General features: G+C 37.4%; 1 protein-coding gene across 1 annotated transcript in view; it reads right to left on the reverse strand.

The window, feature by feature from the left end:
- The window catches only part of HERC1 (HECT and RLD domain containing E3 ubiquitin protein ligase family member 1), a 176625-nt gene that overhangs the window by 68379 nt on the left and 82116 nt on the right, over positions 1-26130 (reverse strand). Inside the window, exons 30-39 of the mRNA XM_007467211.1 lie at positions 24937-25092; positions 22941-23047; positions 22291-22401; positions 19430-19606; positions 14568-14807; positions 14095-14178; positions 11781-12301; positions 8946-9721; positions 6926-7124; positions 4637-4797 (exon numbers count right to left, since the gene is read on the reverse strand). Coding sequence (XP_007467273.1) covers positions 4637-4797; positions 6926-7124; positions 8946-9721; positions 11781-12301; positions 14095-14178; positions 14568-14807; positions 19430-19606; positions 22291-22401; positions 22941-23047; positions 24937-25092 — 2532 coding nt within the window. The remainder of the gene's footprint in view (positions 1-4636; positions 4798-6925; positions 7125-8945; positions 9722-11780; positions 12302-14094; positions 14179-14567; positions 14808-19429; positions 19607-22290; positions 22402-22940; positions 23048-24936; positions 25093-26130) is intronic.

Here is a 26130-nt window from a genome sequence, read left to right on the forward strand (position 1 = left end):
AAAGAATCACCAAGAAGCAGCAGGCAGAACAATCCTTAGAGCTCACATAGGGTTGGGAAGTTTGTGTTACAACAAGCCAGAATGAAAAAACTTTGTAACGCATAAGGTATTAGACAGAATACTAAACAAACTAAAGGCTGTCCTGGTCCCACCTAACAAAGCTTAAAAGGAAGCCTTGAAAGAATCAAATTGTTTTCAAGTTACTTAACTGAATTCTAGAACAAAGCTTAAGTATAATACAATAACGAAATACAAAATATTCAGCACCCAACTAGGTAAAACTCACAATGTCTGGTATCCAATAAAAAATTACCAAACATGCAAAGAAACAAGAAAACACAATTCAAAATGAGGAGAAAAATTAATTAACAGAAACAGATCTAGAAATAATTGATAAATTAAGTACCACAGACATTAAAACAGATACTATAAATACACTTGATTCTCGTTATTTGTGGATTCCCTATCTGCCAATTAATCTACTCCTTTAAGTTAATTTGTAACTCCAAAATCAATACTCATGGCACTTTCACAGTCATTCACACACACAGGGTGACCAAAAAATTCAGTCTTCTTATGCATTTGTTCCCAGCTGAGGTCAAACAAGGTGATGCTCTGTATTCTTGTTTCAGCTCTCAGACTATAACAAGTGTCCTTTCACGCTACTTAGTGTTACTTCTTTTGCATTTTTTGTGCTTTTTGTTGGTGATATCATTGTTTAAATGGCCCCCAAGTATAGTGCTGAAATGCTGTCTAGTGTTCCTAAGTGCAAGAAGGCTAAAATGTGCCTTATGGAGAAAATATAAGTGTTAAGGTTCACACAGGCATGAGTTAATAGTATTGCTGGCCATGAGTTCAATGCTAATGAATCAACAATACATATTAAATATGGTGTCTTTAAATTGAAACACACATAAAATAAGGTTATATATTGATCAGCTGACAAAGTGTGACCAGAAGCTCACAGAAACCTAGCCCTGTATTTTCCCTAGGGAACAACGGTTCAGTTTTCACTAATTCTGTGTTCACAGAATATAACTGTTTTAATAATGAGAACTGTTATTCCATGTATTCTGTAAGGTAGAGGAAAGACTGAGTATGTTAAAAAAGACATGGGAGATTTAAAAAAAAAAGACATATACAGAACTTCTAGAAAACTACAATATCTGAAGGGAAACATACACTGGATGGGATTAAGAGCAGATTTAGACACTGCAGAAGAAAATATTAGTGACCAGAAGGCACAACAATAAAAATTATCCAAAATCAAACACAGACAGGAAAAAGAATTGAAAACAAAAACAAAAAAAGAGCAGAGCATCAGTGATCGTGATCTGTGGGATAACTGCAAGTGGCTTAACATACATGTAACTGGAGACACTGAAATGGAGGAGTAGTGGAACAGAAAAAAATCTGAAAAAAATAATGAATGAAAAATTTCCAAATTTAATGGACAACTTTAAACCCACATATCCAAAAAGCTCAATAAACTCCAAGCACAAGAAACATGAAAAAAACTACACCAGGGCAGATCACAATCAAATTGCTTAAGCCCAGTGATAAAAAGAAAAATCTTAAAAGCAGCCAGAGAAAAAGGCATATTACATCAACATTAGAAAGACAGAAGACTTATCACGGGAAACAACGCAAATCAGAAGACAGTAGAGCAACACCTTAAAGTACTGAAGAAAAAGAAACAACAACTGTCAATATAGAATTCTATTCCCAGTGAAAATATTTTTTCAAAAAATTAAGGTGAAATAGACTCTTTTGGACATATAAGAGCCAAAAGAATTCATCACTAGCAGATCACTACAAGAAATGTTAATGGAAGTCTTTAAAGCAGAAGGGAAATGATACCAGGTGCAAATATGGATATACATAAAAGAATAAAGAATCTCGGAACTAGAAAATATGTGAGTAAATAAAAAAGACATACTTTAGTTTTTTAAAATATCTTTAAAAGATAATTGGCTGCATACAGCAAAAATAATAATGTATTATGGGGCTTTATAAGATTCACAGAAGTTAAATTTATAATAACAAAAGTACAAAGGCTGCAAAAGGGGAAATGAAAGCATACTATTGTTAGATTCTTTTATTATACCTGAAGTGGTATAACATTACTTGAAAGTAGACTGTGATAATTTAGAATGTATACTATAAACCTGAAAGTAATCTCTAAAAACACAATAGCAAGTATAGCTAATAAGCCAACAAAGGAGATAAAATGGAATTTTAAAAATACTCATTTAATTCAAAGGAGACAGAAAAAGAGGAAAAAGGAAACAAATAACTGATGAGATGAAAAAAAAAGATGGTAGATTTAAACCCAGCTATAACAATAATCACAGTAAAGGTAAATGGTCTAAACATCCCAATTAAAAGGTAGAGAACGCAAGGCTGAATTTTAAAAGCTGGACCCAACTATAGGCTACCTTTAAGAAATCTACTTTAAATACAAAGACCCAAATAAGTTAAAGGTAAAATGATGGGAGAATATATACAATTATAAAACAAATTAAAAAATCAGAAGTGGCTACATTTATACCAGATAAAGCAGATTTAAGGGCAAACAGTATTAACACAGATAAAGAGAGTCATTTCGTAACAATAAAGAGGTCAATTCATTAAGAAGATATAAGAATCCTAAATGTTTATGGACCTAAAAACAGAGCTTTAAAGTACATGAAACAAAAACTAATCAATGAAAGGGGAAATAGACAAATCCACAATTATACTTGGAGATTTCAACACCACTCCCACAGTAATTGACAGAATAGGTAAATGAAAAATAAGTAAGGATAAAGACGACTTGGACAACACTATCAATCAACTTGACCTAATCAACAATTTCTAGAACATACCACTCAACAGTAGCACATACACATTTTTTGCAAGTGTAAATGGAATAATTATAAAAACAGACCATAGGGCTTCCCTGGTGGTGCAGTGGTTGAGTCCGCCTGCCGATGCAGGGGACATGGGTTCGCGCCCAGGTCTGGGAGGATCCCACATGCCGCGGAGCGGCTAGGCCTGTGAGCCATGGCCGCTGAGCCTGCGCATCCGGAGCCTGTGCTCCGCAACGGGAGAGGCCACAAGAGTGAGAGGCCCACGTACCGCAAAAACAAAACAAAACAAAACAAAAACAGACCATATTCTGCACCATAAAACAAGTTTCAGAAATAGTCACAGATGTAGAAAACAAACTTATGGTTACCAGGGGGGAAAAGGGATAAAGTTGAGAGGTTGGGATTGACATATAAACACTACTATATGTAAAACAGATAACTAATAAGAATCTACTGTATAGCACAGGGAACTCTACTCAATACTCTTGAATGACCTATATGGGAAAAGAATCTAACAAAGAGTGGATATATGTATACGTATAACTGATTCGCTTTGCTGTACATCTGAAACTAACACAACATTGTAAATCAACTATACTCCAATAAATATTTTTTTAAATGAATAAGCTTAAAATAGAGAATTGAACATAAGCATTTAGTTCTACTAATTCCTGAAAACCCATTAAAATGGCAGTAAAGGAAATATTTTAAATGCAGAAATCCATAAGGACAGAGCGAACAGGAAAACTGCAATAAAATTTTAGAAGTCAGAAAGCCAATGGGAAAACATAAATTGCCTCAGTGGTCCTGAGAAAACTGAATCCTCCAATAGCAATGAGGAAAGTCAAAACAACAGAACTTATTCCTCAGAATCTCAAAATATTCAGAAATGGGTGGCAGCAGATACTTCTGGAAACGAAAGTGAGGCAAAAAAATAGGACTGATTGCGTCTAAGAAGCAATTAGAAAAATGGTACAACCACTATGGGAAACTATAAGCAGTTTCTAATAAAGTTAAATATCTACCACCAAAAAATAAATAAATAAAAATAAAATAAAATAATTCAAATTATACAAGATATGTTCTTTGATGACAATGAAATTAAATTAGAAATCAACAATAGAAAGATACCTGGAAAATCCCCTAGTATTAGGAAGCGAAATAACATACTTCCAAATAACCCATATGTCAAAGAAGATATCAGGGGCTTCACTGGTGGCGCAGTGGTTGAGAGTCCGCCTGCCGATGCAGGGGACACGGGTTCGTGCCCCGGTCCGGGAAGATCCCACATGCCACAGGAGCGGCTGGGCCCGTGAGCCATGGCCGCTGAGCCTGCGCGTCCGGAGCCTGTGCTCCGCAACTGGAGAGGCCACAACAGTGAGAGGCCCACGTACCACAAAAAAAAAAAAAAAAAAGAAGATATCAATGGTAAACTAGAAAGTACTTTAAACTGAATGAAAATGAAAACACAGCATTTCAAAATGTTTGCACTGCAGCAACATCAGTGCTTAGAGGGAAATTAACAGCATTAAAAATGCCTATATTAGAAAAGAAGAAAGGTCTAATATGACTGATGTACAGTACATTATTCCTCTCTTAAATAGCCATAATTCAATCTACAGCTTCAAAAGAGAGAAGACAGCTCAGTTTGATGGGGCAGATCCCCCTTAATTAAAATCACTGCTCTACCTTCAGTGAAGACAAAACAGAATACCCACATAATAAAGTCTCACACATATGGAATGTCAAGGTCTGGGTGTCATAGCGCATGACAGCACACGCACCTGTGCGGTTAGCTGGCCTTGCTGACTGGGAATCAGGAGAAGTTAAGCTTTGCCTCCTTCCTACTTCATCAGAAGGAGAGGTTGGTAACGATGATATTGGAGGAGTCTGTGCACGACGTGTGGGAAGTACAGTGGTAGTTGGGTAACTAGAGAACATTTGCCTTTAAGAAAACAACAACGGTTAGCACAGAAATCCGATTAGAAAATAATGTATACATCACAATCTTCTTACAGAAGAATATGAGACCTGGAAAACTATACAAGTTAGCTATAGTTTAATTGGGGAGAGGGAAGAGAGACTCCACAGTTTTAAAAATCGTTACCTCATAGGATGCTTTTACTATAAAAGTAATACCTTTTCATGTGTTCAGCAAAATGAAAGCAACATAGCAGGTGGGGGCAATACAACAATTAACAAAAGAGATTTTTAAAAAATCTCTGCCTTCATGCAGCTTTCCTTCTACTATAATACCAAGGTGACAGGGGTATTTTGGTAGGCATATAGTAGTTAGAGAATAAAGAAGACTTCTAAAGATAGATAACTCATAGTTACTTCAGATACATACATTCGCTATAGCCATGAAATTATTCACATGGATTCAAAGTGAGTCTATAGTTAAGTTACGGAAAGAAAAGATAAGTGCCCAGTCACCCAACACAAATGAAAAACAGCATATGAATGACATGTCAGCTGTGTAGAGGGGTAAAGGTACAGGAGAAGCAGCCCTTTCACACTGAAAAGGCAGACACTGGCTAAAAAATAAGTCCAGGAAGATCCTCACTGAGTGACTGCTCTTTAGATTTGTCCAACAGAACTAATAACTTTTTAAGCATCAAAAGAGCACTGTCAACCCAGTCAAGCAACTGTGATATGATGGTATCCACATAGGGAGCAGTTGTTCCCTGATTTTTCTTGTATTAAATGATGTTGAGCCAGGCAGAGACAACTGCAGCTCTACTACAGTCCCAGCCAATAGCAGGGAAATGCAGACTAAGAGGAAAGAAGGAGTCACAGGCCTGGTGAATGTCTCTGGGAGCAAGGGAGCATTATTTTACCATTGAATTCCATGCCTATGGAGTTTGAAAGGCAACAAAGAGTCACAGTGCTACTGATTCTCTGTGGATGCCTTGAATTCTGTAATTGCCAGAAGGATTAAAAACCATATTAGAATATCCTATCACTCTTCTCTTCCTCCTTTCTTGAACAGAAGCACTTCCTGGAACTGTGTTACTCAAGTGAGAGAGCTAAGAGGCAGATGTGTGAGGACCGGCCACTGGTAGCTACTAGGATTAGAGCTCCTTCTGTCTAAGACCAGAGCAATAATTCTTAATGTGTGAGCTGAAGCTCACCGCATCAGAATCACTGGAGAAACTTAATTCAAATGCAAACTAGGTGCCACACCAGACCTACTGAATGCGACTTGCTGGGGAATACAGCCCCAGAGATTTAAAAAGCTTCCCAGGTGGCTCTTGTGCACACCAAAATTTTAGACTCATTACAATAATAGCCACTCTCTCTCCTATCCTCTAAGATGTGTTTACACACTGGAAACAATAATGACCTATCAATTAAGGGAAGGGGGGAAAGAAATAAGAAAAAGGGAGACTAACTATTCTGCTTCCCTTCCTTTCACTTAAGCCCTCGTTAAGAGAGCTCACAAAAGTCTCTCCCTAAAGATTTTCACTCAAAGGTTTTTATTTTATGTATACATCTGGCAAACTGAAGCAAAAAGAAACTTAAGCATTCTTTGGAATTTATGAGTCTACTAAAATAGGGCTGGATGAAGAAGATCGTAAGACATGCTCTTTCATTTGAAAAGTAGACTTGTTTGACCTTATAGAAAGAATAAAAGTATAGTTAAAGAATTATGCTTAAAAGGAAAACACCAAGAAGAGAAAATCGTTTTCCTGGAGGTAAGCTCTTTCCTGAGGCTCTAATATTTAAAATACAAGTATTTACCTTTGGAGGAAAAAAAATATTCAAAAGCCTAGCGAAAAAAAAAAAAAAAGATCATTATAAGAAGATAGAGTATTACAGTACCTGATTGTCAGTGGTACTGCTGATTAGATCTGGGACCACCACTAACTGGCTGTGAGACTTTGGGCAAGTTATTAAACTTCTGAGGGACACTTCCAACGTCAGTAAAATGAGTTTGACTATATGATCTCTTGGGTTCCCTCTAGCTCTAGAATGCCTTGACTTAGTTGGGCACATTCTTCACAAGAGAACAACTGTGTGTTTAGAACCATAGGCATCAATATGGCAGACATTAAAGTCAACTTCCCTACCTGAGAAGACTAAGTGGCATCACTCCTGGGGACTCAGACGCAGGCACCGTTTCTGTGTCAGTGACTGGAGTGGTGGCAGTTGTGGTGTCCTCCAGTGAGCTGCTCATAAAGGATGTTGTACTCGAGGCTGATGGGCTAGTGGTAACTGGCGTCTGTGCCTGTTGGGCTTGGTCACTTTCTTCACCTTGTTGATCAATCTCTATAAACCAAGATTACGGTTAAGAAAATAGTAAGGATTTGTTTTTTCAAAAGTGATGTGGGAATGGGAAACTTTTAATTTGGAAAGCTTCTAAATATATTTCATAAGTATCAATTTCTGCAAAAGATTTACAAGAAAAAACATCTTACATATGTACATCCTGTATTCACTATTGTACCCGTTGTTATAGACTCTACAGACAACAATGTAACAAGCCCTTGTAATTACTCATTTCTTATTTTAGAGAAGGTGCTCTTAAAAACAAAAAAGTTTCACTTTTGTTTGTTAAGATTTAACCAGAGGTTCTCTAAAGATCATTAAAACTGTGTTTCCTTAGCACTTTGATTGTGATGCCTATCTTTAGTCTTTAAACAAGCAAAGATGAAGATATGTAAATACAAGAATAATAAAAACCTAAACAGAAACTCCATGTTCTAAAAATGACAGTGCATCACAAAATAAAATACTCCCAAGAGTTTAAAAAACAAACACGTTAAAATGTCTAAGGGCTTACAAATATTTGTAATTTTTCTTATCTGGTAAGGGAGCCTACAAATAAACATAATCAAGATAGCAGTTGTTACAAATAGAGAGCTAATTCTATTTGGCTTGCTAAATGACAAAGTACTTTTCATAATCATGATCTTAGCACTCCTATTTATATGCACCACACACCTCTCTCTTCCTACTTACTATCTAAGCTAAAAAAGGAAGAAGGGAAGTAAGGGAAAAGGTAAAAGAAGAGGAAGAGGGAGGGAAGGAAGAAAAAAAGAATGGAAGCACCATGAAGGCAGGTGACTTTGTTTTGTTCACCATCGACTCCCCAAAATCTAGAATAGTACCTGGCACACTGTAAGCACTCAGTAAACGTTTACTGAATGAACCTCATTTTTATCTCAGAATTCATATTATCCCAAAGGTGAGGATAAAAGATAAAACAAGGTTTTTTACACACAATATATAGTCTATGAAAGTAGTACTTTAGAAAGTCCTTTAAAATGTCTCTGAGAAGTTATCAGAATAATATATACATTGAATCAGACCAGTAAATACATGAGTACCTTCTGTGGCATGAGTTAAATTTCAGTTTTACGAAATGTAATAATTATTAAGTTCTAATACTTGCATAGGTTTAAAATAGAAAATTATAGGTACAGGCACACCTCGGAGATATTGCGGGTTTGGTTCCAGACCACTGCAATAAAGCAAATATTGCAATAAAGCAAATATTGCAATAAAGTGACTTTTTGGTTTCCCAGTATATCTAAAAGTTATGTTTACACTATACTGTAGTCTGCAATAGCATTATGTCTAAAAAAAAAAAAAAAAACCAATGTATATATCTTAATTAAAAAATACTTCATTGCTAAAGAATGCTAACCATCATCTAAGCCTTCAGCAGGTCACAGTAGCAACATCAAAGATCACTGATCACAGATCACCATAAGAAACATGATAATGATGAAAAAGTTTGAAATATTGTGAGAATTACCAAAATGTGACAGAGACACAAAGCAAGCAAATGCTGTTGGGAAAATGGCACTGAAAGACGTGCCTAACGCAGGGTTGCCACAAACCTTCAATTTGTAAAAACTGCAGTATCTGCGAAGCGCAATAAAATGAGGTATGCCTGTAGACAGATGATTACTAATATAAAGAAACAGAAAGGAACTGTTTTCCTTGCAAAGGAAATGTGAAAATTGCTTTGGCCAAAAAAAACCAAAACAAAACTTATAAGTCTTTAATAGAATATATCACTTCTGACAATTATGAATAATTTCAATAGCACGGAGCAAAAATTTAAAAAATCAGATAACTTACCTTGCTTAATTTTGCCCCCAAACTGGTCTTCCAAAAGCCCATGGACCACTAACTTATAGATCATGGCTTGAGCTCGTTCCAGATCTGCTAATCCCAGGGCTCTCTTTATGGGTGACCGCATAACTGCTCGTTTCACCATGTGGCGCATCAAGAACTGAAGGGCCGCACGCATCTCCACGTCTTCATGAACAACTGGAGAGCTCGCACAGTCTGAGTTGTGGCCATTTTCAGCCAGAACTTTTGGTATCAGCAACAGTTCCGCATATTTACTACAGCCAAGAAGAGCACTAAGTGATTTCATAGCACCGAGGTAGAGATAGGACAGCTGGACTGCTCTGATTTCTGACTGGGCTATGTCATGGTTTTTGGATATGTGTTCATGATTTTTTCTTTTTCCTTCTGTTATTTGATGTTGGGATTCCACACCTGGCACTGTTGAATCTAAAGAAAATGAAGCTATTTCGTTTTCTGATTTGGAGCTTGTGGCACCCTGACTTTTAACATCATCAGATGTTAAGCCTGTTCGTGTATCTAAAGCAGATTCACTCTCAATTTTCTGCTCAACATCGCCTTTCTCCTCAGACTCATGTCGGTGTTTCTTTTCATGTCGCTTGGTGCTCTGTTTGCCCATATCTTCGTGAATGCCAGTCAGATATGTGAGGTCCAGCAACACAGAAGCCGTCAGGCCTCGAAATCGTGCCACGTCAAAAGGAAGCGGTTCACAGGGTTCCAGATTATACAATGGAGTATCACTAGGCGACCAAAAAGTTGGGAAGCTTTAATAAAGATCAGAATGACACAGGAAGAAGCAAGTGAGGGATAGACAAGAGGAAGGTGCAGAAAATAATGTAGACAAAATAAGATGTATCATGTACACAGTACAGAGAATAATTTGCACAAACTAGAGAACTCATTTTACAAACAGAAAAATGAATCTATTATGAGAAAATGGGGAGATGTGATGTTAAACGCAAAAGCAATGAGATGTTCATGTGCTTTCAAACAAGAATATTCATTATTATATAATATAAGCCAGGAACTGGCAAAATTTCTGTAAAGAGCCGAACAGTAAATATTTTAGGACTTGGAGGCCACATGGTCTCTGTTGCAACCTTTCAACCCTGCCATCATAGTGTGAGCGCAGCCACTGATATACCTGAATGAATGTGTGTGGCTATGTAACTTTATTTATAAAAAGAGGAACCGGGCCAGGTGTAGTATGCGGCTCCATGATGTAAGCTACTCGGAAAGTTTGCATAATAAATCTAGTTTATTATATGGGTAATGGCCATTTAAAACCTGTTCCAGATAAGACTTTGTTTCATTCAAAAAAATTACTTTGTAGTCTTCAATAAATGCTTCTAATTTAGTTTAAGCAAAAATATGATCACGTATTTCCTGATATTCACCAAGAATTTCCATAAGTTTAAACATGTTAAAATTAAACAAATTGGAACAGAAAGCTTTAGCAAGTATACAAAGTTTGGTGGCATACATTTGTTCTATTAACCGAAATCTTGGTTCTAGCTTAACTTTTCAAATCTTGTTTTCCCTTTGTGTCATTTTTCTTGTTGGTTTTAATTTAATTACTTTGCTATATCGTATGCATCATAGTAAGGTATCATAAATCCTTTCCGAAACAAGGCAAAGAATAAAAGAAAAGGCAGATACTTTCACAAGTAAAATTTTCATTGCTTTCTTAGCTTGAAGTCCATTAACTCCTGAAACTGTGTGTAAACTTCATGTATGGTTATTTTTCAGCTGAGAGGGTCCATAGCTATCATTTGATTCTAAAACAGTACCACCTCCAAAAAATACTGAAGAACCACTCTTTTTTTGTTTTGTTTTTTTGCAGTACGCGGGCCTCTCACTGTTGTGGCCTCTCCCGTTGCGGAGCACAGGCTCCGGACGCGCAGGCTCAGCGGCCATGGCTCACGGGCCTAGCCGTTCTGCAGCATGTGGGATCTTCCCGGACCGGGGCACGAACCCGTGTCCCCTGCATCGGCAGGCGGACTCTCAACCACTGCGCCACCAGGGAAGCCTGAACCACTGTTTTTGATACTGTCCCATGTCATATTAACAATGGAATCACTTTAAGCAGTATAATGAACAGTTACATAGTATCATCAATAAATCCACGTTTTCAAATGATATAATTCTGTACAGGCATTAAATGAGTCCCCTTATCGACTGAGATACTTGACATACTTTTTTTTAAACATATGAAGTTTCTATTTCACACAAATCCTATCTGATTGCAAACACATCTAAATGCTTTTAAGCACACAGTTTGTGCCAAATAAATGTAATTTTCACACCCATCCAACATGTTGCGCACTAAGGGTATAGAAATATATGCTTAAAAAAAAAAAAGGCAATAATACTTAAAAATCATAGATAATCCAAAACCTAATTTTAGTCACTCAAATGTTCCCATCCTACATTCAAAGCCCTCCTACATAAAATGTAACTGACAGATCTGCTGACTGGCTTTTTTCTGTCCCAACGTGTAATGGAAATGATTAAAAAGGAGGAAGCCAAATGAAAAATAGAAAGAAGGATCCCAGTTACACCTAAACTAGTAAGCTTACCATTTCTTCACAAAACAAAACAAAAACTATATATTTTACAAGCCACTAGTATTCCAAGGAACACAAGTTTGGGAAATATTCCTTTATGAAATCACAGTACTCATACCCAGATGTATGAAAAAAATTATTTTAAAAAGTTAATTGGCAGCTCACCTAAAATACATAATTACTCACTGTCCATAGGCAATGGCCCATTTCACCAATAAATACTCATTTGCTGAAAGTGTAACTCAACAAATCATACCTGATGGTAATTTCTGCTTCATCCCATTGGACTTTGGCAGACGTGCTGCCCTCCTTGACCACTCCCAGCAGTGTGGCATGGCGCCCAGTTTGCTTGTGAACACACCGACCTCCAACTCTAAGACCAGCATCAACTCCTCCTATCACTGCCAGCACGGGCCACACCTCTATGCAAAGGGTCCTCAGCTGCGGCTCTGACAGGTCAGCAAGGCCATGTCTATTGTGTTTACCTTTCTCTTCCTCTTTGCTCTCCTTCTCCTCTCTCATTTCATTTTCCTCTCGGCTTTGAACCGAGCGGCTTTTCTTTAGCTTCTGACCTGAATCTTTAATACATATCTTAATTTTGTGTAGCCTTTCCATCATTTTTTTGTTAATGCAGTAAGTCCAACGGTCTGTTCGATGAAGGATACGAATAAGCTGAATAGTGGCCTCTGCCAGCACTGCTGCTACTGGACTACAAATGGGGTCTCCTGGAAGTAAGTCTCGTGGTGTGCCACGCATCTGCATATCACAAATTTTCACCTATAAAAGAAGAGAGAGTAGCAAGTGTGTGATTATTAATAGTTCTCCTAAACTATCAGTTCTGTAAATTATAAAACTATAAATTCTAGCACATGAATCCCATGTGGAACTAGTATTTGGTCTCCTGATACATGTGTATTATTCTATTGGCCCCCAATAAGGAGTGAACAAATATTACAGTTCTACTGAAGTTAGTAGCAGTATGGTCCTGTGAAATAAGCTACCCTGTCATTTAAACTGCATGCAGTCTGTGAGCAGGAGTGCTGTTGTGGCCACCCAAAAGATAGATATAGACCAAGGTGTACGTGACTGACTCCATTTAGCACCAACCCCCACCCCCCGGAAAAGTCTTGAGGATCTATCCACTCTAGTCCTCAAGACACCAGAATAATAACGAGTCCTGGGACCATCTTATATTGTTCCAGGGGCACAAAGATAAAATCACAAGGCTAGAAAATTGGTATATTCCCAATCTGGACATGCATTTCAAATAAGACAGAGAGGCTGAAAGAAGAGCAAGACTTGGGTCCAAATCTTAATTCTGTGTAATTTTTGGAAATCATTTAATCTCACTAACCTCAGCTTTTTCAACTGAAAAAAAAAACTGGCACTAATAACAGTATCTATCTCTTCCTATATTAAAGATTAAATTAGACTATGCACATAAAGTGCTTATCAGTACAGTGCCAGACACCCAGTAAATGTTCAAAAAATGTTAACTATTATTAGTATTGTTTTTTTATCAGATTCTGAAGTCAGAAAAGGCTTCTGGGTAGAATAAAGTGACTGATACAAAGCCTATGGTTAAATTAATTCCTTCAAGGTTCACAAATGTTAGGGAGCAACAGGCCATCATTCCAACCAGAACGTACCAGAACCTATTCTGGGCTGCAAGAATATCATCAGGGAAAGGGATAAAAGCAGGTACTGGGTTGCCTCTTTATTTCACTTCCAGTTCAGTCTTGTTGACGACCTGGTTCAAGAAGCAGTTCCCCTCTCTCATGAATGGCTAGCTTGAAATTATACCTCCTTGAAAAATTTTAAAATATATTAAAAGCCCAGAATAAATGGTAACTTTCATGGTTAGAGTTTACCAAATCTAGCACTTCCATTATAGACACATTATATATGAGATGGTTTGAAAACTTTCTACTAAAAAATAACCAGAAATTCCGGAGACCAGACCTAGGCTACTTTTACTTGACGTTATATCCTCAAGTAAAAGGATGGGGTAGAAAACAAATCAACCCACAGGGAGACCACAAAGAAGTTTCTCTCTAACTGGGTTTTACATGAGGAGAAAAAAAAGTTTTTAATGAGAGGGTTATCTCTTTAATACTGTCCTCCTTGAAGGTTTAAGGTTCAAATTTACACCATCTACAAGGTCTGAGAACCCTCTCAGCTGAATGAATGAAAGGCAGCTTCCCCATCATAACTGAAACCTCCATTATTCATCTAATGGTATCTGATTACATTGAAGATTATTTTTAGATTTCTCTCTCATATGCACAACTGCCATCCCTAAACTATTTCCTATAATTCCTATAACTGCACATGTTTGAAAGTTGACTCACTATATTCAAATTACCAGAATATCAAATAGTGCCTTAATAAAGAGCAAAGGCAACTTCTAAAAGTAATCTAACCTTCATCTGGAAGAGTAAATTATCTGAGCAAGTACTTTTAATGGTAGAAATAGCTTATTATTTCTGTGAACTCTGATGTTAACAAATATTAATAAAAAATAACAAACATCCTTTATGCTTAATTATAAAGGTTTGAGGTTTCATTACCTTTTCCCCTGGGTTGCTACTATAGAACATTACACATGGGTACAACTCTGCTGCATCCACATCTTCAAAAGCCAATTTGGGTTCCTATAGTGTGGCAGAGGTGATGGGAAAAAAAGGAAACAAAATTTTTTTTTAATTGATAATATCCAATACACATTAAGATTCAAAGCTCTTATGAGACAGAGTAAGTTACTAGAGCCAAATCTCAATTAACCTTGCTAACCTTGCTAAGGAAATTCCACATATAATAAATGACCTTAATTTGTTCCTCTGTTTCAACAATCTTCCTGGGATTTTACTATCTTTTTTTTTTTTTTTTTGGTGCTGATAAATATTATAAGAACCGAAAGGTATTAGAGAAAAAGCAGAGAAGAGAAAATAATCTATAAACTCAATAGCTAGTACCGGAATAACTGAGTTGAGGATAAATAAAAACAGGAAAACATGCAATACTTCTGAATGAGTTTCAGTACCTCTCCATTTTTCCCAAAGGAAATGGTCCTGGCTTCCATGTCTAGCACACAGGTAATGAAATCTCCTTGAGTAAAGCTGGACAATGTCAGAGTCTGTTCTCCATTGTGATAGAGGTTACCACTGTAGGCCCGATAGAGCCACATATCCGAGGTAGTACGGTGGTTAAAGTCATGTACTGGCCAGCGAGAAACTCCAACACAGGTGCCTTCATTACCTCTGTTTTCCTTCACAATGTAAAACTAAAATGAAAGTGGTAATGTTCACTAATATTCAAAAAACTTGTTTATATACTATTAACTGTATAAAGCCATACTGGCGAATATGTTTGTAAGTAATATTTATGCATTTATGAGAATATAAATAAACATATTTTCAGCTTAAGTGAAAATAACATACAAATGAAATAATTTCATGATTTTGTAAAGATTTTAAGACAGATTTAATCTTTACCTTGTAGAACATTTAGAATAACCTTTGAGTATTTATTTAAAATAAACAATTTTAACTTACATCTTAATTATGAAGCTGAGGAAGTATATCCAGTCCAGAAAATTATTAATGGAAAGCTTCAATTCTTTATACAAATTTTCTAACTGCTCTCTTGTGTATACTTCTGTGCAGAAAAGAGTTAATACAGCAGGCCTGAGACTGCTGTCTTTAAAAAGGCATGCTTGTTAACACTGGCCCTTGGCTAGTATTTGGGAATTTGACTTGTATACAGTTTCCTACACTGTTAGAAAACTTTCCTGAAATGATTCGGGTGGCTCACCAGGACAAGAATGTTTGAACAAACAATGTGGTTTACACTGAACACGAACTTTCCTTTTGGGAGCTGGAGTTTTGGTACATGCCAGGCAAGAGGGTACCTTCATGATCAGTCTCCAGTAAAAATCTTGAGAACTAAGTCTCTAAGGGGGTTCCCTAAAACATCACACACATGTTGCTGCATTTTGTTGCTGGGACAAGAGTGCAGTCCACGTGACCCTTCATGGGAGGGAGAGAACGTAAGGAAGCCTCCACATGGATTCCTCCAGATGTCACCTATGTCTTTTCTCCTTATTATCCAGTTATGTATCCTTACTACCTTGTTATAATAAACCCCAGTCCTCATGAGTACAATGATAATACTGAGCCCTATGAGTCCTTCTATCAAATCTTTGAGCACAGGGGTCACCTTCAGGACCTCTGACACAATGGTGGCAACGTGAGCTTCACTAGAACAACTCTAAGTCATTAAAATATAATTATATATTTGGGAAAAAGAGAGAGAGAGAGAACTGGGGAAAGACAAAACTCTAGTGGCTACGGGGTTACATGTGTTATGAAGCAGCAGGTGAGTGGCTATCTGTTGTGAGAGGTAAAAGTTACCTATGGAATTCAAAAATAATAGATCCAACCCCAGGAGGGTTGGCTCACTGGGTCCCCTGGCTGCTTTTGGCCCTGTAAGCTAAAGTGAGGGGAAAAGAGCAGCCAGAAGAAAGTTTGTGTTGTTCTCTCCTCTAGGTGGTAAGAGAAAGAGAGCCCAAGCATTCCCACACATGGGCTTTGGACGGGCCAAAGAACAAAAATTAGCTTGCAGCTGCTCTCTTGTCCAGGTGGGAGGGGGGAAAGTTCAAAAATTCCTGAAGATGAGTTTGGGGTAGACCAAAAGTATCAGAAGTATGTGTTGCTCTTTCCTCCAGGTGAGAGGAGAAAAGGTTATTTAAATCAGTTCCCAGGACTGGAGTAAAACTTTAAATAGATGAAAGACAGGGAGAAATGGAGAAAGGGAGAGAGAGAAAAGAAGAAAAGAAAAGAAAATACTCCAGCGATTTTCTTTAGCCTAGATGCTGTCACTGCTGTACCAGTGCCCTGGCCCAACCAATTAACCTAAAAATGCTAAATTTACTGCTAGGGGTCTGAGTAAACTTGAGATCTGAGGGAAAAGGGAAAAGTAAATTTTATACAACAGCTTCACTTTGTGGCTACTGCATCTGGATGTATGATAAAAAATGATGTAAAATGTTATATGCTTGTAACTTCATAAATACTAAGAGATCATCCTGATAAGTAAAAGCTGCAAAAGAAAAATGTCAGTGGGATACAACTTCCTTGCTTTTTGCCCCAGGTGAGTAGACTGGAACTTAAATTCTGAGTACTGGAAACAAAACAAGCCTCCATAACTGATGATTTTTTGTTATGATTTTTGCCTATTAGAACTGCTAGAAAAAAGGGAGACAAAATAAAAAGAGTGGCAATCTCCACATAGAAATATACTTTGAGAGTTTTTAAAAGCAGTTGTTAGTTGCCAATTAGTTTTTATAAAATCAGATGTCTGACCCTTAGAGGCTGATGATTTTCTAGCCTGAAATGCATATTTTTGAGTGGGTAAATTTGTACTCTAAGATTGAGAAGGCAAAAAGAGCTTAGGAAAGCCTTGCTCGTCACTTAGACTTAAAATGCAGCTGTCTGATCCTACAGCATTTAGGCTTTATTGCTGCCCCCAAAAGTTGCCAATTTTACAGAATTCTCAATTCACAGCTTCCAACTGCCTGGACTGGCCTCTAAGTTAAAACCTCATACTGTCTGCTATGGGCTGTTTCAACCCAACGTGAGGTGTGTTCAACTAAAAGCAGGCACCAGCCTAATGAACAAAAATCAGACATGGGGGCTGGTGAAGATTTAGTTGGTGCAGCCATAAACTGAAAACTACCTGGATTCTAGCTGGACTGTCCAGGTCTCTTATACATGCCCCTGGGAAAGGGCTTGTTCTTTTGATAGCCATCTAATTTGAGCTGCTGATTGGCTTTTCATTTCTGACATAGAAACTGATTACATTCCTAACTTTGATTCTTACCAAAAGCTGAAAGTTGGAGAAGGGCATACCCAGGGTACATGACCTCTATGTCCACTCTTATAACAGACTGGACTCTTGACCTCTTCTTGGGGAGGCCTCACTGCTGTTGACTTATTATGTTCAGCTTTTCGGACTAGTCGTAGTTTGCAACAACAGACTGATAGCTTGATTCAATATCTGATACACATGCCTAGTAAGACAGTTTATTAAATGAAGCTCTCCCCAGAAAAAGACTGATCTTTCCTAGGCTGCTCACTGGATAAATGATTAGGATAAAAGGTGTAAAAGGTTTTGTAAACCTATTCTGGAAAACAATTTTTTTAATTGGGATTTTGTCCTGACCAATGGCTAACCTTTCTGGTTAAGTTGTATCAATATAAAAACATTTTTGTTAAAAAAAAAAAAAAAAAAGTTTTCGTGTGGAAATTCTTTTGTCCCTCTTGTACCTAACCCTTCTGGACAAAAGGTCTAGATGGAGATAAAAAATGACTGAAAAAACCTGAAGTTATAATAACTAAATGGGAAACACTGATTTTAGAATAACGGTGGGGGTGGGGAGGGGGGAAAAAACAACAACCCAGGCCCTGGGGAAGTGTGGAAGAAGAGGGAGGGCATAAATGATCATTGTTTTTTTGGAACTGCTCCTCCTCCCGGGGTGGGGGTGGGAGCCATGCTGTCAAGAAAGCTATTTTTTTCTTTCTTTAGTAGATCTTTATTGGAGTATAATTACTTCACAATACTGTGTTAGTTTCTGTTGCACAACAAAGTGAATCAGCCACATGCATAGAGCATTTTAAATTCAAACTAACTTCTGAGACTTATACCTGACAGGCTATAAGAAGTAGGGGGTGACCCCAGGTCATGGAATTTCTACAGAACACCTCCAGATGTCATCCACACTCTTAAGGCAGATAAAATGATGTCAAAGACAAACAAAACCATTTAACAAACTGTCCTTCAGAGGCAGTCCCTCTGAAACCAAGCACTCAATTAAATTACTTAGACTGCAATGGGAACAGAAGGTGGGAGGCCCCCTGATGCGAGATTACATTGGGGTCCTGTTAACTTGTTCTGCCTGACTACTGTATATCCTGATTAGCGATATCTTAACAATTATAAACTCATTTCCAGGAATACCACGTATGACCTCTGGAATTGTACTTTTTGTGTATGCACCCTATTCTGAGCCCTGGACTGGCCAGAGTTGTGCTGTGCTAAATTTAAGGACAAAGTCACCTGACTTTTTAAGATAGACCTTTACAATTAATGAGATTTGTTTTAACTGGCTAAGTCTAAGACCCCTGAAGTCAGTACTGGAGGTCAGTCTCACCCTGCTGTCTGGGGTCCTACCAGATAATAATATTAATTTTATTGTAAAAACACTGTGGCCAAGAGCCAGCCAAGGAGGTGGACTGTGCAAAAAAGAAGTTAACACAGCAGAGATTGCTATCCTTAGAAATGTCTGCTTGGAATGTTGGTCCTTGGCTGGCACCTGGGAACTTGTCTGGTAAATAGTTCCCTACCCTGATAAAAAATCTCCCTGACTGATATTGGTGGCTTATTGTGCTTAGACTGTATGACAAGTTTATGCTAAAAACCCGCTTTCTTTCTGGGAATCTTAAAAAAGGCCAGGCAGAGAGTATGTGACCAGCACTCAATAAAAATGTTGGGCACTCAGTCTCTAACACGCTCTCCCAGGAAGAAATATCACACATATGTTACTGCATTTTCACTGCTGGGTGTGCACTGTGTGACCCCTCATGGAAGGGATGATTATGATTTTTCAACCTTACACTTAAAAAAATTTTGGAGGTAATTTTACAATTACAGGAGAGTTACAAAAATAATACAGGGTTTCTGTATATCCTTCACTGAGTTTCCATTTATGTTAAAATCTTACATAGTAATAGAACATTTACATAAGATGATTTTTTTAATAGTCTTTCCATACGTTTTTTATAATAACCTAGGAGGAAAGTACTAAAAAATAAAATGCTTTTAAAAACTACTTGGAATTCTACGTACCTTCCACTGATAGCACCCAGAAGTTACTCCAGTTGATGCCAATCCATATCCTTTTCCTCCACTGCCATGAGTTAAAATCTGTCCATTCTCCACTATGCAACACTGAGCTTTCTCTGGGTCAAAGGATACTTCTTGTATAGGAAGATTCTCATCTTCTTCCTCCAACTCTCCCTGCTTCTACCAGAAAGGAAACTGGGTCAGTATTTTGAACTAACTCAGATTCAGTTCCTGAGATCTCCTTGGGTTGATTCCACAAATATTTGTTATCTACTATGTACCAGTTACTGTGCAGACAATGGAACACAATCATACATACAGCATGGTCCCTGCCCATGAAGAGCTTACAGCTCAGTCAGGGGACAGAGAGACAAATAAATAACACCAGTATTGTAGTGAGAGAATAAAAGAAGTTACATGACAGGTATAGCAGAAACATATAAGTGTAAGTTTCTAACCAGGCTTGGGAAGGATAAGGTAAGCATTCAAAAGAGGAAGACTTCTGAGCTGAATCCTGAATGATGAAAAGGCATTAAGTAGCCGATCAAAGTAGAGAAAGAAATTTAAGACAGTATGTACAGCATGTGCCAAGTCATGGAGGTGAAACAGAGTTCACTGATTTAAAGAACTGCAAGCAGTATGGAATATCTGGAGGATGAGACTGAAAGAGAACAAGGAACTAGAAAGAGAAGAAGGAACAAAATCATGGAAGGCCTTCAATGCCATTCTAAGTTTAATCTTTACTCTAGACAATAGGGAGTGCCTACACAGAATGATTTATATAGAGGAACTACTATCAGACCTATGTTTTATAAGCATTGTTTTACCAGGATGAAAGCAGAGAGAACAATCAGGAGTTTACTACAAGAGTTCAGGTAAGAAATACTGAGGACTTAAATTCATTTATTTGCTCAATGGGTATTTAATAAGCATCTACTATGTACCAGGCACAATACCAGGTCCTATATACTTGGCAGTATACTAGACAGATAACGTCTCTGCTCTCATAGAACTTATATTTTACAAGGTGGAGATAGAAAATAAACAAGGAGATAGCAGGTAATAAGTGCTATGCTGAAATCAAAAAAGGTGATGTGATAAAGACTGTGTGGCAACTGACTCTAGAATGAGGATCAAGAAAGTACAATGAAGAAGTGATAATTGAGACAGGAATAATAAGTTGACTTCTGAGAAACATATCTGAGGGAAGTATTCTAGGCAGAGAGAATAGCTGGCACAAAGCCCAAAGGAAGGAACAAGCTTAGTGTGTTCAAGAAACAGAAGAAGGCAAGTTGTTCACAGTGTAGTGAGCAAAGAGGAGAGAACAAAGAGTTCTAGAATTTATCCCAAGAATGATTAAAAACCACTGGTGGGATTTTTAAGCAGAGGACGAACATGCTCTGATTTACAATGTTAAAAGATCACACTGGCTCCTGTGTAGAGAATGGACTGTAGGGAGTTAACAATGGAAGCAGAAAGGCCAGTTAGGAGAATATTGCATAATCCAGGCCAGAGATGGTAGTGGCTTGGAGTAGGGTGATGGCAGAGGAATGAGGAGGTGAAAAATTCAAGTTAAGTCTTAACAGAGAAGTCAACAGGACTTGGAGATTGTATGGACAGAGAAAATGGGTGTGTGTGATAGAAAGAGAGGAATCAAGGATGACTCTTTGGTTTTTTGGTTGAGTCACTTACTAGGAAAGATGGGAAAGCCTGGGGAAGGAACAAGATGTAACAGAACTAAGGATGCTACTAAGTATGAGAGGCCTATTACACTATTATTCAAGTCGTAAGGCAAGTAGAAGATGGGTATATGTCTGGAATTCAGGAAAAATGTCAAAAAAAGGAATTAAAAATCAATAGCATACGGATCTGAATAAGGTTTTGCTGGCTACAGGAAATGGAATGGAGGTGACAGTTGAAGGAAAAAAGGGGTCTTGGGACCAAGCCTTGGGATACTCCAGCAGTCAGATTAAATAGAAGAGGAAGTATAAATAAAAGAGGATGAGAAGAAGAGGCCATTGTACTGGGACAGAAGGAAAACCAGAAAAAGTGTGGAATCATGAAAACTAATAGGAAGATGAAGGTAGCCAGATGAATGGATTCAACAACTATTTAGGAGGTAAAAATCAATGAGTTCTAGGGACCACATGGGTGGGGACATTAGGAGAATTCCCAGGAATTCAGGTTTGAAAAGCTAGTTGAATGTTAGTGCCACCAATAAAAATGGGATAGGAAGAAAAGGAGAAAGGTTTGAAAGAGAGACATCTGGGCTATCATTCAAGTTTGGAAGGGAGTGCATGTAGTGAAAATGGTCGTGGGTATGACTGAGACTGCTGGAAAAGCTAAAGACAGAACGCTGAGGAACACTGGAATTTGGGATGGAGGCAAGGAGAAAGTCACACCAAAGAAGAGACGCCTCCAGAGAGAATCAAGGATTGGCAGAGGGGATCTAGGAGAAAGTGGTGTTTTGAAAACAACAGAAGGCTAGAGTTTCCAGAGGTCAAGTAGCTGTGGATAAAAAGCCATACAGTGTATTACCAATAACACCTAACTCTGTCATTTAATTTCAGTGCTTTGATGGAAGATAAACAATTGGGCTGAAGAGATAATGAGAAGTAAGGAAGTGACTTAAACATACACAAGATTACTCTTCCCAGAAGCTTCATGGATAAAAAAGAAATTTAGAAGGGTGGGAATAAGAGATGTTTATAAACTGAGGGGCAAGAACCAGTGGAGAAGGAGACACAGTACAAAGAAGAGACTGAATAACTGATAGAACAAAGTCAAAGGAAAAAGGATCCAGAGACAGGTGACAAGATATTCACAAGTCTGTCTAAAAATAACTTTCTGGAAGAATCAAGTACCTGTAATTTTATTTCTTCTTCTTTTTCCTTTATCTGAATAGCATGTTTGGCCTGAGCAATGGGTGTCTCCCACATACAATCCGACAGGAGGGAAAACAGATGTTCAACAACCTATTTATTGAAGGAAAAAGAATGATAAAATTTGTAAAGGATCATTTTAACTATTTTTAGAAAAGATAAATCATGTAACTATAATATTAAGTCACATGTGAGATTTAATTATACCAATGTCTGACAGCAACTTTAGGTGGATGCAAGTTAAATATCATTTTTTAGAAAGGCCATTAACCCACTACAAAGTGGGTTCGACTGTCCTCATGTTGCCCCACTATATGGACTTCTGATGAGGCCATGCAGCCTCACATCTTTCTCTCTCTAGATGCCCAAACCTAGGAAGAAATTCCACAAATTTTCCTTTCTTTCTGACCTTGAAAGTATTCACTATACCACTACTCCTCACATCCCATAACTCACTTAATTTCTCTTTCTCCTTGCTTAGAGATGAAAAAATTAAAAAAGCAATCTCAGAAGTGGAAGTCATGCTATTGAATAAATGACACATTTACAACTGAAGAGACCATGAGTTTAGATTTTTGGTGCATCATGTTGCACATGTAAAGAACATCTTCTAATAACTTTAAAATAGAAACCTGGGCCATTTGATCATCTTCTACACCAGATTCACAAGCTGGTAGCACAGCCTCAAGGACATGAAGTGCAAGGAGCCTCGTTCTTAAGTTACCAACTAGAGGAATTCCTGGAGGGGGAAAAAGACATTTTCTTATTATAAATGTGACTTAAATTCAAAGTTTAAATAAACCTCTTGAAAAAAATCTCTGAGGCTGCTAAGTATTTAGGATGGAACGGACTTCACTTCAGCATATTATCACAAGAATTCTGGATTCATCCCATATCCATTAATGTATATGAATATCCATGTTTGTGTTTCAGTTTTTACGTATGTAAGGGAACAGCACTATAATAACTACCTGTAACTACCTGTGCCAAGTACTGTGCTATGCATTTCATACACATTAATGACTCTGTTGTTCCTCACAAATCCTACATTATATCCCTATTTTACTGATGAGGAAACTGAGGCTCGGAGAAGTTAAGTAACTTGACCAAAGCCACACAGCTCAGTAGAGACAGAAGTAGAATTGTAAATGACAGGTCTGTTAATCTCTAAAGCTCAGGCTTATCATCGTCTTTAATTGCTTCTGACTCCATCTATGCCCTGACAGACTCACAGGATTAATGGGGAGTAAGCAGTTTGTACTTTTCTAAAGTAAGCAAAGATAGAGACAGGATACTGATGCTCTTTTTTCTATCCATTACTACAACACAACCAGTAGAAATAAATGAATATCTGATTTTTCTTCATGCTCTAAGAACTTAATCAATATTACAGAAGGCTTACCTTATTAAAGGAGAAAAAAAGCTATTGTAAGTTATACTAGTTAAGAAAAACCATTGGGAAAATGAGTATAAACTTACTATATATAAAGCTAAGATGTGTATTTACAGAAGAACCCTGGTTTGAACAGCTGATCTCAAAATAGTAATTACCTGTAAATGGCAGATCTTTTAAGAAAATAAGAGAAAGGTAAGGTTCTTTTGAATAAACTGCTATTTTATTTGCAGCACAGCTGATCAGTTTTGGAAATTCTTTAAATACTTTTAACAACAAATGAATTTCTTGCCAGAATTTGTTACCACAAAATGACTGGGATAATTCTGCTGTAAGAACATTAACATTTAGTATGACTCCATTTTACTGTATTTTTGCAGTTAATAACTGCAGCTGTTATGTTAATAATAAGTTGTCTGTATTCTTTTTTTGTTTATGCCAATCTTAAAACAAAGATACAGGATCTGAATTTTTAAAAAATTGAATACACATTAAAAAAAGTAAAAAGAAACACCAATAAACTATATTGAGAGTGTACACATATAAAACAGCATGTACCATAGAAGACTATATTATGTTTCAGCACATTTAAGAAAGACTAGGGATGATGAGAAAGTTCTGGAAATGGAGAGTAGTGATGGTTGAGCAACACTGTGAATGTACTTACTGTCACTGAATTGTACACTTAAGTGGTTAAAATGGTAAATTTTATTTTATGTATATTTATCACAATTTTAAAAAAACAGATTAGGAAAGGACGGATAGTAATCTATGCAAGCAGACCAGACTTTTAGGCTAAGAACCAGGAATTAAGCTTATTATAAAGAACTCTCATAGACAGCATACAATCAGAAGTTACAAATCAAGGCAACAGAAATCGTATCATGATAAGAAAGAACAGACAAACTCCAATCTGCATTTTGATAATCCAAGAAGTAAACTCAAAATCTGTGTCAAATTATCATATTAAACAGGATGTTCTCTGCTTATTTTTATTACTGTAATCTGAAGTAGAGCCAAGTTCTCTGCATTAAATCCATGATCTTCTCCAGTGCTACCTTCTATTATTAATTCCTCTCAATTTTTACTCCTGAGATTACTTTTACTTTTCTTTCAATCAAATCAGTACTCATAAAACAAGAAAGAAAAGCCTTAAAATCGAGGTCAAGTATCCAATGTTGTTATCTGAATAAAACACACGAGATATACAAAATACTGTAAAATAAGACACATACCTGAAGAACATTTCTGAGATGCTATATTTAAAAGCACCTCTGTCCACTTTGGGGAAGCCATTTTTGACTGAATTGCTTTTGAAGATACAACTCTGCGAAGAAAAACTAGAAAATCCCCCAGATGCAGTTCGGCTGCACGTTGTTTCCTAAGAGCAACTAAAGAGTGAACAGACAAGTTTACATTACAACCAAAACCCAACAGGAAACAGTCTTGTATCAAATAACTTACATTTAGAATGCAGTAAGCACACACCTAATTCAAAACCTAGGTTGTCGGTTAGATGCTGAATTTTTAAAACTTAAAAAACAGGAGAAAGGTCAGAACATAAAGTCAAACATAACATCTTTTACAACTGTGTACAATAACAATGAGCTTGCTAGAATAAAGTATGTGTACTTGGTTTTGTGCATTTTTCTTTTTTTACTGCTATTCTAAAAAGTAACAGTTCTCTACCCAAGTCTAGAGTTCTACTAGATAGAATTTGAGGGCAATGATCTGTAAACCCCCTAAAATTGTATGAAAAACTGTCTGGGGAATTCCACGGCACTCCAGTGGTTAGGACTCGGCACTTTCACTGCTGAGGGCCTGGGTTCAATCCCTTGTTGGGGAACTAAGATCTCACAAGCCACGCTGCATGGCCAAAAATAAAGTAAAATAAAATAAATGCCTCAAACTGAAAAATATTATTTAAAAAAAATCAAAACTGTGTCTGTGTGTGCATTTGACTAGTAAGAAAGTTGACAACTTTGATCACATTTTCAAAAAGTCCATCATCTGTCCACCACCTCGCCTACCCTCTGCCCCAGTCAAATTAAGAATTACATCTCAGGACTTCCCTGGTGGTCCAGTGGTTAAGAATCCACCTTCCAAAGCAGGGGACATGGGTTCGATCGCTGGTCGGGGAACTAAGATCCCACATGTCACAGGGCAACTAAGCCCACGTGCAGCAAACTACAGGGTCCATGCGCTCCGGATCCCGCACGCCGCAACTAGAGAGAAGCCCGCGCATCGCAACAAAAGATCCCGCGTGCTGTAACTAAGACCCGACGCAGCCAAAACTAGGTAAATAAATATTTAAATATTTTAAAATATATATATATATTTTTATATATATATTAAAAAAAAAAAAAGAAGAAGGGCTTCCCTGGTGGCGCAGTGGTTGAGAGTCCGCCTGCCGATGCAGGGGACACGGG

Source organism: Lipotes vexillifer, unplaced genomic scaffold, assembly GCF_000442215.2.
Source record: "Lipotes vexillifer unplaced genomic scaffold, Lipotes_vexillifer_v1.1 scaffold1654, whole genome shotgun sequence".
Taxonomy (NCBI): Eukaryota; Metazoa; Chordata; class Mammalia; order Artiodactyla; family Lipotidae; genus Lipotes; species Lipotes vexillifer.